Source organism: Ceratotherium simum, chromosome 8, assembly GCF_057802395.1.
Source record: "Ceratotherium simum simum isolate JZ-2026a chromosome 8, ASM5780239v1, whole genome shotgun sequence".
NCBI classification, from domain to species: Eukaryota; Metazoa; Chordata; class Mammalia; order Perissodactyla; family Rhinocerotidae; genus Ceratotherium; species Ceratotherium simum.
Window position 1 is genome coordinate 35,135,012 of NC_141907.1, and position 15,111 is coordinate 35,150,122.

Below are 15,111 nucleotides of genomic sequence, written 5' to 3' on the forward strand. Positions count from 1 at the left end.
AGATCAGCAAGATGGAGATCTCAGCCAACTGGTCTTGCACCACCTTCTCCTCTTGCCATTTGTGCAGAGTCCTCCATGATCTGGCCTCTGTCATCCAGTGTGCAACCAGAAAGAGAACTCAGGGGACTGGTGAGGAGGCATCCAGAGTTTCTGTGGGTCAGTTGACTGTATTTTGCAAATCTGGAAGGTTGTCACTTAAAATGTCCAGGTTACATATTTGTTTGGTGTAGGTGTGTGATAGCCATTTCTCCTGTAAGTGCTGACAAATATGGAGCAGGTTGAAAGTTGGTAAGTTAAAACTGGCCTTGGTGGCTGCCAATGCTGCATTAACTAGCATCATAATGGGAAGAGAGAAGAAATTAAAATATCTAAATTTAAAAGGGGGATCTAAGGCAGGGTCTGGCAAACTATGGCTTGTGGACCAAATCCAGCCTGCTGCCTGTTTTATATAGCCCACAATTGAGAATGGTTTTTATGTTTCTAAAGGGTTGAAAAAATAAAAAGAAAAATATTTTGTGACGAGTGAAAATTGCATGAAATTCAAATTCCAGTGTCCATAAATAAAGTTTTATTGGAACACAGCCATGTCCAGTCATTTATGTTCATCTATGGCTGTCTTTGTGCTACATCAGAGTTGAGTAGTTACGACAGAGACCATATGGCCTGCAAAGCCTAAAATATTTACTATCTGGCTTTTTTGCAGAAAACGTTTGCTGACCACTGATCTAGAAGAATAAATTTTCATTGTCTTCTGACTAGAAATTTCTTTTTTGGACTGAGAAGTAGGGCTAATTCCATGCTTATAAAAGCCCACCCACTCGTATAAATAATGGTGAGGAATTATCCCAAAATCTCATGGTGGAAATACCAGGAATGTATGTGTGTGTTTATGTGTAGAGACACTAAGTATTTAAAATACCTAAGTGTATTTCAAGATGACCACCACATGTGATGATAATTATGAACATAAATTATTCTTGTAAAAGGATAATATTTATTAAATTATGTCAATAATTTAAACAACATACTTCAATTTTTGTAACCTTCCCCCAGCCAGCCAAGGGCACTCATTTACTCAGGGTATTCAGAATTTGTTAAAACAGAAAAGAAAGGAAAGGAAAAGGTCAATGCCCAAGTTTAGAGGACTAAAATGGAAAATTTTTTTAAGTCCATAGAGAGACAATGGCCTTGAGAATCTTGAGGATTTTCTAAATTCCTTAAGCTCTCCTTTACTTAGGAAGAGCTAGGCCTGTGTGTTTTCAGGCTTATGGTAAGTCATTGGTAGAAAGAACTCAGTAAATGGTGTAAAGGAAGTCCTTGATCTACGGGAAAATGGGAAAGCATGCCCTCTCGGCCCCAGTGGAGTGTGGTTAACAGAAGGGTACACATTTAAGAAGCAATTGGTGAGCAAAGTGTGTTTCGGTTATTCCTTTCCTAGCCAAAGTCCCAGAGGGAGCAGGGAGGTGGGAGGGTGTCAGAAAACTCAGGGTAAAGTCAAAAGCAGAGTGGGGTTTTCTCCTTTTCCATTTCGTACTCTTAGGGGAGACAGCCATGATGTGTGGCCTTGCTCTGATGTGAGGAAGCCAGTCAAAATGGCAGAGAGGAGTGGACAGGCAGAGAGAAAGATTGAGTTAGCATCCCAGAACCTCTCTTGGCTCCTGTGTATTGTGGAGGGATCTAAAAGGTCCCTCGTGCTGTATGGGGAAACACAGAAGATGGCTGATGGTGCTGGCGGGGTTGCCACATTGAGAGTGATTTACCCCATAGCCAAGGACCAGGGATCAGCTGCCCAAGACAAGCTATACCTGAGGCAGGGGTGGAGGGAGGGTCGAGATATCCACAACACCAGTGAGATCCAATGTGGGGCCGGGGAAGAGAGGGTCATGGGCCCTTTCTAAGCCTAGAGAACAAGCCACGTGCTTGCCAACCACAGACTTCTTCAGTGGACTCATTCCAGAAACCAGGTCAGACCAGCGCCCCTGTGACAGGTAACTGAGAATCTGGAGAGCAGCATCTGCATTCCAGACTCTCCCTCCAGCCCTCACAGCCGAGATAAGATGCTTCTTTCCCCGACTCCTTACACCCAGGGGGAGGACCAGGAGGCAAAACAGCTCTGATAAAGAGATGAACTTCAACTAACTGAACAAATTGAGTTATTTATTCAGATAGGAATAGGAAGCAGTCTTTAAGCTAGAAGAGCCAGATACACCTTTAATTAACCACTTTAATTCCATGGGTGACTCCCGCCCATCCTTCCCTCACGTGCATACCTAGCAAGGTCAGGACTAAAGCATCAGTTGTGGAAAACAGGCAGCTTCCTTTACTTAGAACATAGGAATAGTAATGTGCTAAATATTTGGACTGTTCTGCTCTCTTCAATGTTGTGATGCAGTTTTGCTCTAAGCAGTAACTATCAAATGTTTTGACCATGCCCCTCAGTAAAAAAGATATTTTATGTCACCCTCCAGAACATATATACTTACACATATACCTGACATCAAATGTCTTGAAATCAAGCTTACTTTTACATGTGCGATGTACTCTCTATTTTATATTCTAGTCTTTTTTTTTTTTTTTTTTGTGAGGAGGACCAGCCCTGAGCTAACATCCAATGCCAATCCTCCTCTTTTTTGCTGAGGAAGACTGGCCCTGGGCTAATATCCATGCCCATCTTCCTCCACTCTATATGGGATGCCGCCACAGCATGGCCTAACAAGCGGTGCATCGGTGCACACCCGGGATTCGAACCGGCGAACCCCGGGCCGCCGCAGCGGAACGTGCGCACTCAACCACCTGCGCCACCGGGCTGGCCCCACTATTCTATCTTTTAAAAAATGCCATTCATGTCCCACTAAGTTGATTTCGTGACCCACCCAACGTGTCGTGACCTATAGCTTGAAATATACTATCCTAAAGGCCTAGTGAGGTGAATGAAACATTTGTCCCTTCACAACATAGCACCAGATGCTGTGTTTTCATATGGTTCTGTTTCGATAGCTTTACTGCCCCCCACCCAAAGTCAGGCAGCAGTTATCTATTAAAGCTGTCTCTACAATATTTACTGAAGTAGTCAAGAGGCTTTCAGTTACATGTGATCAAAACCCAACCCAAACTGGCTTAAGCCAAAAGTGAGCGTATTTTCTTATGTAACAGGGAAGACAAGGATAGTACAAGCTTCAAGAACAGCTGGATCCAGGGACTCAAACATTTTAGGTCTCTCCCTTTTGCTGCTTCTCTTGACTCTTTGAATTGGCCTTTTTCTCAGTTAGGCCTGCTCTACAAGGCAGGGATCATGTCTTCGACTGCCACAAGCAAACACCTCCATAGTGCAAATCTAAAAGGAAGGTTAGCCTTCCTCCCCTTCACTGTCCACATATAAAATCTCATGGAAAAAACTCTGATTGGCCATGCTTGAGTCATGCACACACCCCTGAACCAATCACAAAGTCCAAGGAGATAAGGAATTCTGATTGCTTCACTAAGATCTCATGCCCAGCCCTTGGCCAAGAGTGGAGCACCGTGATTGACAGTCCTTCCAGGCCCACATGGAATGGGGGGAAGTGGGGTACTATTATTAGAATGGCGGGAGGAATTCTGCTCAGGCCAAGAGAAAAATCAAGGGAGATAGGTAGAATAGATAAAAGATAGGACCTGTTTGAGGGTGTAAATCACTCTTTTATCAATAAACCAAATTTGGTACCAGACTTTGTGACTTTTTATGCCTTTTTAGGAAGACACGGTAGAGGTGTGTGAGCAGTGAATATCGTTTCTTGAATTTCCCCTGTCTTCAAGAGAGCTGAGGTTGCTAAATAGCTAAGTTCTAGATGGAAAAGGCAGAATGGCACGTAAACTAAAGAATTACCAAATCCTAGTTTTTTATATACTAAATTGAAATAGCCATGCAGACAGCTACAAATGTGGTCTCTACTTCAAGCTCAATTTAAGTGGAGAAGCCAAAAAAAGATGCCAAGGACGAGTTTTCTTCTTGTCCTTGATTACAAAAAGTATGTTCAAGAAATAGAAAGTGGGGTGATTGTACAAAATGAATTGTTGGATAAAATTAGATGGTGGAGCAGATAGAGCAGAAAGAATTCCAAAACACAGTTCTGAGGATAGGATGGAGGGCGTATGAGTGCCAGATATGAAATGCTGATATTTAGGAAGATAACATTGTTGACCCATTTGCTGTAGGAACGATAACACTGAGTTGTTTTCCCCATTGTATATTTGATTGTGTCTATTGCATCCAAGTTCTCTGGCTAATGCTCTCAAATAACTCACAGCAGGTGTTTGTAAGCCAAGGTCAAGTGTGCATTCTGTATTCCTGAGACAGAGGAAACTTAGTTGACCCACAGGGGTGAAAGTTAGGACCTTTGCCTCATTGGGGCCCCTTGTGTTACCAACAGAGCTAACCAAATACAGGCTATTTGAAAGCATAAAAATTAAAAGATACCTTTGACAGCAATTATATAGTAGCTTTCAAAAGAATTTCATATGATTTACAAACTTTAAGGGTGACTTAAAATTTTTCAAAACATTCTGTAAGGCTAGTAGAAGTGAGAAGGGGAGTAAGAAGACAGAAATAAGACAAGAACGCTCTGTGTTTCTTTCTCCTCTTAAAACCTTTCCCCCACCCAAAGAACACGTGGCCACCGAGCAGCAACTTACCATTTTTCCAGGGTCAGTTCACTTTCCAAGCTGCTCTAAACCCTGCTGAAAGCCAGCTCCCTGGGGAGCCCCAGGAATTGGGCCTGGCCTCTCTTCAGTCTGCAAGCACTCAGAAGGAAATGCCCCTTGCTGAGAAAGGGGTGGCGTTGGGGGAGAATCCATCTACTGTCAAGGAAGTTTCAATTAAATACGGATGCCAATTAATTTAATTTATATTTCTGCATGAAAAATGTCATTCTATTATACATGCACTGGAAGGATGCCAGGAGCCCAGGTTAATAAATTACATCTCTACTGACATAATATGGAATCACAGACTAATCGGATACTTATTAAATGCCCACCTGTGCTTGGGGCTACACGCTGTAGAAATTCAGCTGAAATAAAGTCTGTACAGCAGGGCCTGTCTCTACACTGTGATCATCTGAAACCCACCCTTATCCCCCTCTGCTCCTAGCTTTGGGGCATGTCTCAGGAGAACAACTCTAAAAATGAATAATCAATATTCAATTGCCAGTGGTTATGAATGGGCACATTGAATGAATAAGGGAATGAATGATGGAGAACTGTAAATAATCCATTCAAATTAATCAGGGCAGAGGCCTATTCTAGTTAGCAGGAAACTTGCCATGATTATTTGACTATAGATTCAAACCAGCTGGTGGTGGGTAATGCCTACTGGTTCTGAAGCCCCTACTCTGTGCCAGACCTGCTACATGTTTTATTTCAAATGCTTACAACAATCCTTCAAGGCAGGAGTTAGTCCCTCCCACTCCTCTTATTTTAGAGACACAGAAGCTAGGTTCAGTAAGCTGAAATGACCTTGCTCAAGGTCCCGTGATTAGGAGGCACACTCAAACCCAGACTTGTCTGACTCAAAACTAGAATATTTTTTTACTGTGCTGGCTGATTTTCTCCTTATTATAGCTCTATTCTTTTGCATGTGTCACCACCGTCTCCATGGGGGATCAGCTGGTGACTGCTCTATTCTAGCAGTGCTGACACACTGAACAGTTCTTGATGAGCTACATTTACAATTAAATCACCAGGAGTTGACTCTGCAAAAAACCCGTGTCCCAGAAATTTACCCTGCTCTGCACTGGTACAGCTCCCAGATACTCACTTGCTGCAGCTCTGTATAGTAGTGAGATGGATGTCACTCAGTTGTCACAAGTTCTCAACCAGCCGTCTGTTGTTTACAGTCAGTGATTTACTCAGCCTTTACTGAGCACCCACTGTGTATCAGGTGCTTTGCTAGGTCCCAGGATACAATAATGAAAAAGGAGGTCAATCGAATGGGGAAGACAGATGCCCCATCACAAAATTACAATGAGATGTGATAAATGCTATGGAATTACTAAGGGAAAACATTCATTTTGTCATTTATTCAATCATTCACTTATTCCCTCTATGACTACGTACTGAGTCCCCGTGATGTGCTTGGCAAGAAGCCCACTCTCACATGAGCAAGCCAGGGCAAGAATAGACATGGAGGCTGCCAGCCTGAGTCTGCCCTGCCCTCTCCTTCTTCCCATCCCTAACTCCATCTTGCACTGCAGGGGCCTCTCATGTACGTGTTTGGACACCCTAGCCTGCATTTACAAGGTTTTAACCACCTCTTCCTAGAACCATTTACAACCAGGAGAGGCTTCTGCGAACCCTAGAAGCAAGCTTGGGTCTGTTTGAGCGCGAATGCTGGGATCCCAGGGCCCAGACTCATCTGAAAAGGGAGGAAATGGGCTTTGCGGGAGACCATCCCTTGGCTCTATTCATTCCTTCCCCCGTGGGTGGGGACAAGGAGAGAGGAGACCCAGAGGGGCACAGAGGATGGTCCTCAGACCAGCAGCCTTTGTCATCACCCGGGAGCTTGTTGGAAATGCCGAATCTCAGGCCCCTCCACAGACCCTGGGAATCAAAATCTGCATTTTAACAAGGTCCCAAGGAGATTCGTATGCACATTACCGTTTGAGAAACACTGCTCTAAGGGCTCTAGGTCTAATCCCCTCTTTATAAATGAAGAGTCTAAGGCTGGCTAAGCACAGGGCAGGGGGAGGGGGCGGGCGTGGGGCTGGGCTGGCGGGGTCTGGGAGTATCCTTCTGGGCACCTTGCTGTTCTCTAGTGGTGAATATGAGCCAAAGCAAATTCGAGAAAAAATACCTTTCGAGTAACTCAGAGTGACAGGGTCCTGGAGTAACAGCTGTATAGTGAGTGAGCCAAGAAGAGAATTCCATCAAGTTATGGGCAACGTAATAGTAGGAAGGGTAGTGATAACCCGTCTCACCAGGAAGGAACTTGAGGGGGGGCTGAGAAACTGTTTGTTTTCTATTTTATTTCTGGATGCAATGCAAATCAGCTGCAGGGGACTTCCATGGCCAATGTTAATTGTCCTTTTCGATGTATTTATTTTTTCATTTCTGCATTCCTTTGGCCTTTTCTCCCCCTTTCCTTAGTGCATTTTAGTTCCCAACCCTTTCTGATGCGTCCATTTTGTCCTGTTTTCCTTCACTTTTCTGCTTTTGCTTTTCTCAAATCTTTCATTCTGCTCCAAAGAATACGAAACAGAGAACAGGATGAGGTTTAAAAATATGGTCCAGGGCTAGTTTCATGCTGCTACAGACTCCTATCAGTTAAAAAAATTTACTTTGTAATTTTTATTCATACTAAAAATGGAGAGAATAGCATTTTGATTTTACAAGTACCCTTCATCCAGCTACAATTACCAACATATTGCCAATTGTGTTTCAGTTTCATCCATCCCATCTTCATATCTCCATTTCTCCCTACCTTTTGTGTTTTATCTTCCTTCTTCCCTCCTTCCCTCTCTCCTTTCTCCTTCTCTCTCTATCTCTCCCTCTCCTCCCTCTCTCTCTCTGTCTCTCTTTCGTTCCTTTCTTTTTTCTTTCTTGCTGGTGTTTATTAAAGCAAATCCCAGACATCATATCATTTAACTCATTTCCTATAGAATTTCCTGGAGGCAGGGCCACAAGAGAATGTTGGCTGAGGAAATGATGTCTTATGATTGTGTTCCTCACCAAAATATGGAATTTGTGTTACTGAGATAAGGAAAAATATAGAATTTCTAAAACCTCTACATAATACCCCAGATGGTATAGATTTTATTTTCCATCCCCATGTCCTCCTCTTAGAGTCTTTGAGGGGGGCCTGTGACAACTTTTTAATCTTCCTTGACTATTAAAATAGTAACAAAATAACAGAAACTTGGAATGTTTATAAACCTAAAAAGAAGTGTATGTTCTCTTACTGTTTGCCAAGAGCATTCTGAGAACATTACTTTTGCAGTTAAAATTTGTCAATGTAAAATTTGAGAACTTCTACGACAAGGAACCAAATACATCCCCCCCCACCCCCCCCACCCCCCCCCCACCCCCGAGCTGACTGTTGTAATGGTTTAAAGGCACTTTGGATCAGGATCTAGATATGAAAGCACAGTTGTTTTAATGTTCACATACATCAGATCCATGGAGTATCAAGTAATTTGGAGGTTTGGTTATTTTCTATTAGCAAATATCATCCAACTAAATTTGAGTAAAATGCCCTCTAAATAAGTCAAAGAGACAGGGGCTTTGAATGAGGGAATTAATTATAGCTGGTGTCCTAAGGAAAAGAATCCCACTGTGGCATGGAGAATGTAATTAATGGGAGGTAAGCACCAACAAATCACTCCTTAAAATATTAATGCTATCAAAGAACAGCTGGATAATGAGAGAAACTTGACCCTTGGGGGACTAGCGGAGGTTGCTGTTACTGCTGCAGAACTTTATGCAGTTGTGATGTAATGGAATTCCTCTAAATTTAACAAAAATAATATCAAGAGGTGTGGTTCTGGGAAAGTTATTAGGAGTAAACATGTCTTTGTAGTTTTATCATCTTATTACGGTCACTATATCTTAATTTTGTGGTGGTTCTAAATGACTTTTCCCCTTAATTGCTCAGGATATATACAATCCAAACAACACTCCTGAAAAACAACTTAAAAAAAACAAAACTTAAAGTCTGGTAAGAACATCTTTTTTGATAAATACAAACACAGTACCTAAAAAATTTCTGCAAAAACAATTTTACACATTCCCCATTTAAGTTCTTTAAGTCAAGAAAAACTGTCCCATTGTTTGTTTGTGGATAAAAGCCTTAAAAACTTAATTTGGTTTTACTTAATAGCTTATTATTGTCCCAAGAAATATCTATTTTAAGAGAGCAATAAAGCTAAATATTTACACAGTCCTACTTAACATCTGAAATGTTGGACATTATTTTTACATTCTCATAACTAAATACTAATCTTAATATTTAAAATCAGAAATCAGAAGTAGTTCTTTACTTGGAGTATATTTGAACTTAGATTTTTAAAAAGAAACCGTTTTATTCAGAGTTCAAAGAAAAAAAGCTTCTCTGGACCGCTTCGGACCATCGGGAAGCTGCGGGCGTGGTAAATGCTTCTGACCGCACACTTCTGTTGCTGGTGCAGAGCAAACTTTGTCTCTTTTGTTTCACTCAACTTGCCAACATCTAAATCAGTGACACGGGAATTCAGCGGTTTGACAAATAGGTTAAGATACGCGGAACATATTCACAGGTACCAATAAACGATGAGAGGAAGTTCAGGATGCAGTAAAAATAAATTCTTGAGTTTCGCCCAGGTTTCACATAACACCAGTTTCATAAGACCCTTCGCCGCTAAAGGAGCGGTGCCCTTGAAAATAGCACACAGGGGACACATCATTTAAATAAATGTGTTTCTCTGCCCGAACAGAAGTTCAGAGCTGCTCAATTATCATTAATTTTGTTCTTTTATTTCCTTTGCAGGCGTGAACGGAGAAGACGTGCTGTCTGACGTTCACGCGCTGCCCTCGGCTGGGTGGAGGTGACCGCGCGATTCTTCGCCCGGCGGCGCGCAGGTTAGGGGGATGCAGGGAGTGCGGGTGTGGGTGTATTTGTAAAAATGGGCCCCCCCTTCCTAGAAAAGTGGAAACGTAGATGGAAAACTCAGTGCAAACATTGGCGGCCCCTAAAAATCATGTTATCCGTCCTGAACTCTTAGAACTGGTGCCCCGGGAATGAGTCCGGATCTGTGCAACAGGCGACAGAAGATTCGACAAGCCTCAGTCACCGCGCTCGTTTTTTATTACATCCATAAAAAGCAAAACCCGAGTAGATAGATGCAGAAACCCGGCAGCCCTCTCCCTCATGCTGCAGAGTTTTCTGGCTGTGCGCGGGGTAGGGTGTGTGCGGGGGAGGGCCTAATCCCCTCAGGTTTAGAGTCGAGTCCTGGGGGAGCGGGGTGGGCGGGGGTGGCCGCGGAAAGGCGGAGGATGGCGCGCGACCCCGAGAGCGCAAAGGCCCCGCAGTCCGCGCCGCGCCCGCTGTGATTAGCTCTTGCGGCACGACCCGGGAGGGCGGACTCTTTCTTAACCCTCGCTGTCTCCCCCTCCCTCTTCCTTTTTAAAGGACGCCTTGCAAGCAGAGCTGTCAGCAACCGGGAGGCCGCTTGTACTTGGCCGCGGCCGGGCTGATTCCTGCTCCCGTGACAGATAGGGGCGGGGGCTGAGGGGCCGCTTGTCCGGGGACCCGCACGTGGGGATCTCACATTATCCTTCCTGTGCGCTCCGCTCGGGGACCCGGCGACGGCCACAAGTCGGGGCGCCGTGCAGCCCTGGAGTTGCCAGCCCCGGGCGCGATGGCTCCTTTGAGGAGTGGCGAGGGAGGTGGCCGCGGGTTCTGCGCGCCCCTCCTGCCAAGAGCATTATGAGCCGGGCAAAGGGCAGCAGCAGCAACCCCAGCAGCAGCCTCTGCCGGCGCCTCACGCGGGCCCTCGCCAACTCGCCCCCGCGCACCATGCCGATCCCCGGCCTGCGGAGCCCGCGGCGCAGCCCCTGCCGCCTCCCCGGCCCCTGTTAACCCACGCGGGAGGCGGAACCGTGCTGCGCGCGGAGCCCCGGCTCAGCCCTTCGCTCTCCAGCTGCGTCCCCTTCCCGCCCGCCCAGGACGCCCAGCGGCGATGGGGGCGCTGCTGGCGCTCTGCCTCCTCCTGGGCTGGCTGCGCTGGGGCCCGGCGGGCGCCCAGCAGTCCGGAGAGTACTGCCACGGCTGGGTGGACGTGCAGGGCAACTACCACGAGGGCTTCCAGTGCCCAGAGGACTTTGACACGCTGGACGCCACCATCTGCTGCGGCTCCTGCGCGCTGCGCTATTGCTGCGCCGCGGCCGACGCCAGGCTGGAGCAGGGCGGCTGCACCAACGACCGCAGCGAGCTGGAGCACCCGGGCATCACGGCGCGTAAGTGCGGGCCCTCTGGGGGCAGACCCCGCCCGGCCGCCTGAGGCTGCTGTGTGTGCCGGCGGGTGTGCACGCGGGCAGGCGCGCCAGGCCCTCCTGGGTCTACGCAAAGTGGACACAGCGAGCTGGGGGGATCAAGGGAGGAGTGTGGGTGGTCGCGTTTCAGGTCGGCGAGCCCTATTCCTTTGCAGTCCCGATTTCCGCCACACACAGTCTCCGCGGGTCGGCCCCAGGGAAAGTTTGCAAGGGACAGCGAGGACCGCGGAGCTTGCACCGGGTGACCCTGGGGAAGACAGCTGCAGCTCCCGGGAGCTTGGAAGGTGCGGAGATGGGCTATGGGGACAGCGCCAGGCTGGAGTTCAGGTTTCAGGAGCGATGAGGACGCCCCAGTGCGCGCCCTGCTCACTCCGGGAGCTTCGGGAAGTGCCGATGGCGCGGGGGAGCGCAGCTCTTGGGGCGCACTCGTCTGTAGCCCCGCAGGGCTAAGAAACTTCAGCCACTTTTTACTCCCCTTTTTTGTGGTCCTTTGCTGGTGTTTCTAAGCCGCTGCCCCCTTCCTTCTCTCGACTTCCCTTTCATTTCTCTGCATCGAATTACCCTCTCCGGCCCACCCCCTATTGTCACGCCTTTCAGAAATGCCCAGGTCCCCGAGGTGGAGATTTAGAAACCAGGGTCGCAGGGGCTTCCCCGCCCCCTATTCTCACGTCGGAAAACACGGGTCAAGTTTCCGCTCGCTTCGGAGCAGAATAAATCACGACCCCAACAGAGGAACTTTACACTTTAAAAGAAAGAAAGCTTCCCACCTGAATCGGAACTTCAGGGAGACCCTTCAGAGCTCGAGGCGATGGTTTTACGGGCCGGGAAACCGGAGGAGCGGGCGGAGCTAAGAGCAGTGACACCCCAGAACTCTAGGGCGGAGGTCTGAGCCGGTAGGGGAAGGTCCCTGGGAAAGGCGAGGAGAGGCTGGAGAGATAATTAAGGGTGCCGGAGCTCCCCGTCTGCCCTCCAGAGACCGATAACCCAGAGGAAAGAGGAACCTGCTCTTCCCTAGAACTCCATTAGACTTGCAAGGAATTTAACTTGGGAGGTCAAAATTTCTAATCTAGAGGATTTGGGACGTGCTTTCTGGATGCTCAGTGGAAAGTAGGGGAGTTTAGGCCGTCCTGGCCTGTCAGAAAAGTACAGACTCTTCCCGTGGCTTCACTCCACGTGAGGGACCCGGTTCCTCTTTGCAGAGTAAGTACCCAGTCTACAGCGGGGACTCCTTTCTAGGCCCGAGGATAGCGGGAGAGGGGTAGTGTCCGTGCCTACTGAGACTGGCATCTGGCAAACTCGCATGGACCGCGGCTTTGTGGCTTGCCAGCTGTGTGACCTTGGGCAGGTTACTTAACTGCTCTGGGCCTCTTCTCAACTCTAAAATGGGCATATTCCTCTCAGAGGAGTTAGAATGTGGATTATGTGAGAGTGTATGAATGCCTAGCACGGTGCTAAGTGGTTAGTTAGTCACTTTGGCCTGCCTTCCACAGGCCACTACTACACATGGAAGAATGGGTGGTTCACTCAAGAGCTTGCACCTAGGAGCCCACAGATCATGAGGGTTGACAGTTACCTGTTATTCACTGCCTGTGTGTTTTGGGAAAGTCAGAAACTCTCTGGTGTGTTTCCACGTCTGGAAAATAGAGCTTATCATGCCCACCTCACAGGGAATCTGTGAGACTTGAATCAGACAATAAATAAGAGAGCCAGACACATGGTAGGGCCTTAGTCAATGTACGTTTTCTTTCTTCTGCCTTTAAGCTGGAGGTTGCCTCCAGGTGTGGCTCTATCAGACATGGGTGACACCTAGAGAACGGCCCCTGGGGTGGAGAATTTTATGTCTGCTTTGTAGAGAGAGAAGGAAACTAAGGTTTGCTCTGTCTGAAGGATGCTTTCACAGGAAGCCTGGGCCACCAACAGCAAGAACGGCATCACGATCTATCTAAGGTTCGGCCTGACCTTCCCAGGGTTTGGGTGGAAATCGAGAGGCAGAGGTGTGGCAGTTGGAGTAGGGATCCCAAATCGTTTCTGGAAAGAAGCATCCAGAGATGACAATCTGTGATGCAGTAGGAGACAGTTAATTGGGGCCCCCTATGGATTTCTTTATACTGTTCTTTCCATAGTCTCATAAATTCCTGGGGGTCTCATGTAACAGGCCTGGTTCTCTTTGCTTAGATTGGAGGTTCTTGGATGGGAGATGAATTTTCAGCCTCAGAGATGGGTCAGAGCCCTAAGTCCTCCACTGTGATAAAACTACCAACACCTGGATTTAAACCCAGACTTATAGTACCCAAAACTTACCCTTTCCCTTCCTCCAGTGCATGAACAGGAGGAGAGATTCTGTTCCTTTTGACTTTCAGATGTGCAATATGATGGCTAATTGCTAGCAGAGGTTACAGTGTCAGTTTGCTTTCTTCCCGCTAGGAGCAAGAATATTCCGTCATTATAGTTTGCACTTTAGAGGTTACCAGTGACAAGCTCTGAGAAGTTGGGCGGACGACGGTAGTAATACTCAGCCTCTCGCTCTCCACTCCTGAGCTGCCTGGAGTCTGGGAGACCCTTCCGAGCCTCTGTGTATGTCTGTTTTTGCCTTTTAGAACCTGTCTACGTTCCCTTCCTGATCGTCGGCTCCATCTTCGTTGCCTTCATCATCCTGGGCTCTTTAGTGGCTATTTATTGCTGTACCTGCTTGAGACCCAAGGAGCCCTCACAGCAGCCAATCCGCTTCTCACTCCGCAGCTATCAGACAGAGACCCTGCCCATGATCTTGACCTCCACGAGCCTCAGGGCGCCTTCCAGGCAGTCCAGCACGGCCACCAGCTCCAGCTCCACCGGGGGCTCCATCCGCAGGTTCTCCTTTGCCAGGGCAGAGCCAGGCTGCCTGGTGCCCTCACCACCCCCGCCTTACACCACAGGCCACCCAATCCACCTGACCCAGCCGTCTGGTTTCCTGGTGTCGCCCCAGTACTTCGCTTACCCACTCCAGCAGGAGCCCCCGCTGCCCGGGAAGAGCTGTCCGGACTTCAGTTCCAGTTGACAGGCCACGGTTATGAGTCCACCATGAAGTACAATGGCAGACAGGTGGAGGGCTGCTGCCATAGCCACAAGCATTTCTGAGGAAATTTCCCTTGAACCCAGCAACATCATGGAGGAAAGTGCTAGAAAATACAGCGCCTTGTAATCTTAAAGTTCTTGGCTCCACAGAATGACTGTTAGGTAATTGCTTTCTGGCTTGGAAAACATGGTGACCGTTACATTTCAATTTATGCTACTTTTATTCAAAATATGCAGCTGTTCGACTTTAAAGTTACAAACTGGCTGAAGATGTTTTATTGGACAACTCTGCTATACTGCTTAGAAAAGGGCCACGTGTTCTTTTTTTCATTATAAGTTGTTTAGTGAGTTATAATACAAGTAGATACATAAATAAGCAAAGAAAAATACCTGATTTTCATTATCGAAGGTTCACTTAAAAAATTAACTACTAAGTGAACTGAGGGCACAGTGCACAATGTATTTATGATTTTGGGAGCAACCTAACCATGAATAATATTAGCATCACGAGAACAGGTACTTTTTAAATTAATAACTAAATTTTGTTTAAACTATAAGAGCATTTTCAGAATACGAGATTTCAGCAACCACATGAGGAGTTTAAAATTTTACATATTTACTCAGATGTCCATCGTAACACAGATCTCACGTGAAAGCATTTCCCCATCCACCCGAGGGAATATTTATTGCAGACTTTTGTCCAGCAACATTTAGTGTTTAAATGAAGGTTGGACAGTTCGGTCTTAACATTTATTTGTAAAATGAGTTATGTATAAATGTAAAGATTTGTAATTTAATGTATTTACCACATTGACAGTACTAATTATTTAGTAGTTACACTGTAATTTTTATGTTAATAATAACTGTGGAGTTTAAAAACCAGCTATTGGTTATAAGCATCTAATATTACATATCTTAAGTGCCACTCAATTCCATGTCTGATGACTACATATTTGGGCATATGTGCCGCCGGGTTAGAATAAATAAAATACTTTATGTTTTCGTGACATCTATTTGAAATTTTAGATCACAGTGCTTCATTTTATCTCTTTAATGATA

General features: G+C 46.4%; 1 protein-coding gene across 1 annotated transcript; it reads left to right on the forward strand.

The window, feature by feature from the left end:
• Window positions 1-10,685: 10,685 nt before the first annotated feature.
• SHISA3 (shisa family member 3) lies at window positions 10,686-14,789 on the forward strand. Its single transcript, XM_004419018.3, has 2 exons — window positions 10,686-10,962; window positions 13,596-14,789. Exons 1-2 carry the CDS (start codon window positions 10,686-10,688, stop codon window positions 14,033-14,035), a joined length of 717 nt encoding a protein of 238 aa, XP_004419075.1. The 3' UTR covers window positions 14,036-14,789.
• The last annotated feature ends 322 nt before the right edge of the window (window positions 14,790-15,111 follow it).

What these genes read in the sequence shown, in the direction of transcription:
- SHISA3 (XM_004419018.3), top strand. Translation starts at nt 10,686, where the DNA reads ATGGGGGCGCTGCTGGCGCTCTGCCTCCTCCTGGGCTGGCTGCGCTGG. An exon ending in GCACCCGGGCATCACGGCGC is followed by an intron (nt 10,963 to 13,595) that starts GTAAGTGCGGGC and finishes TTTGCCTTTTAG; the next exon opens with AACCTGTCTACGTTCCCTTC.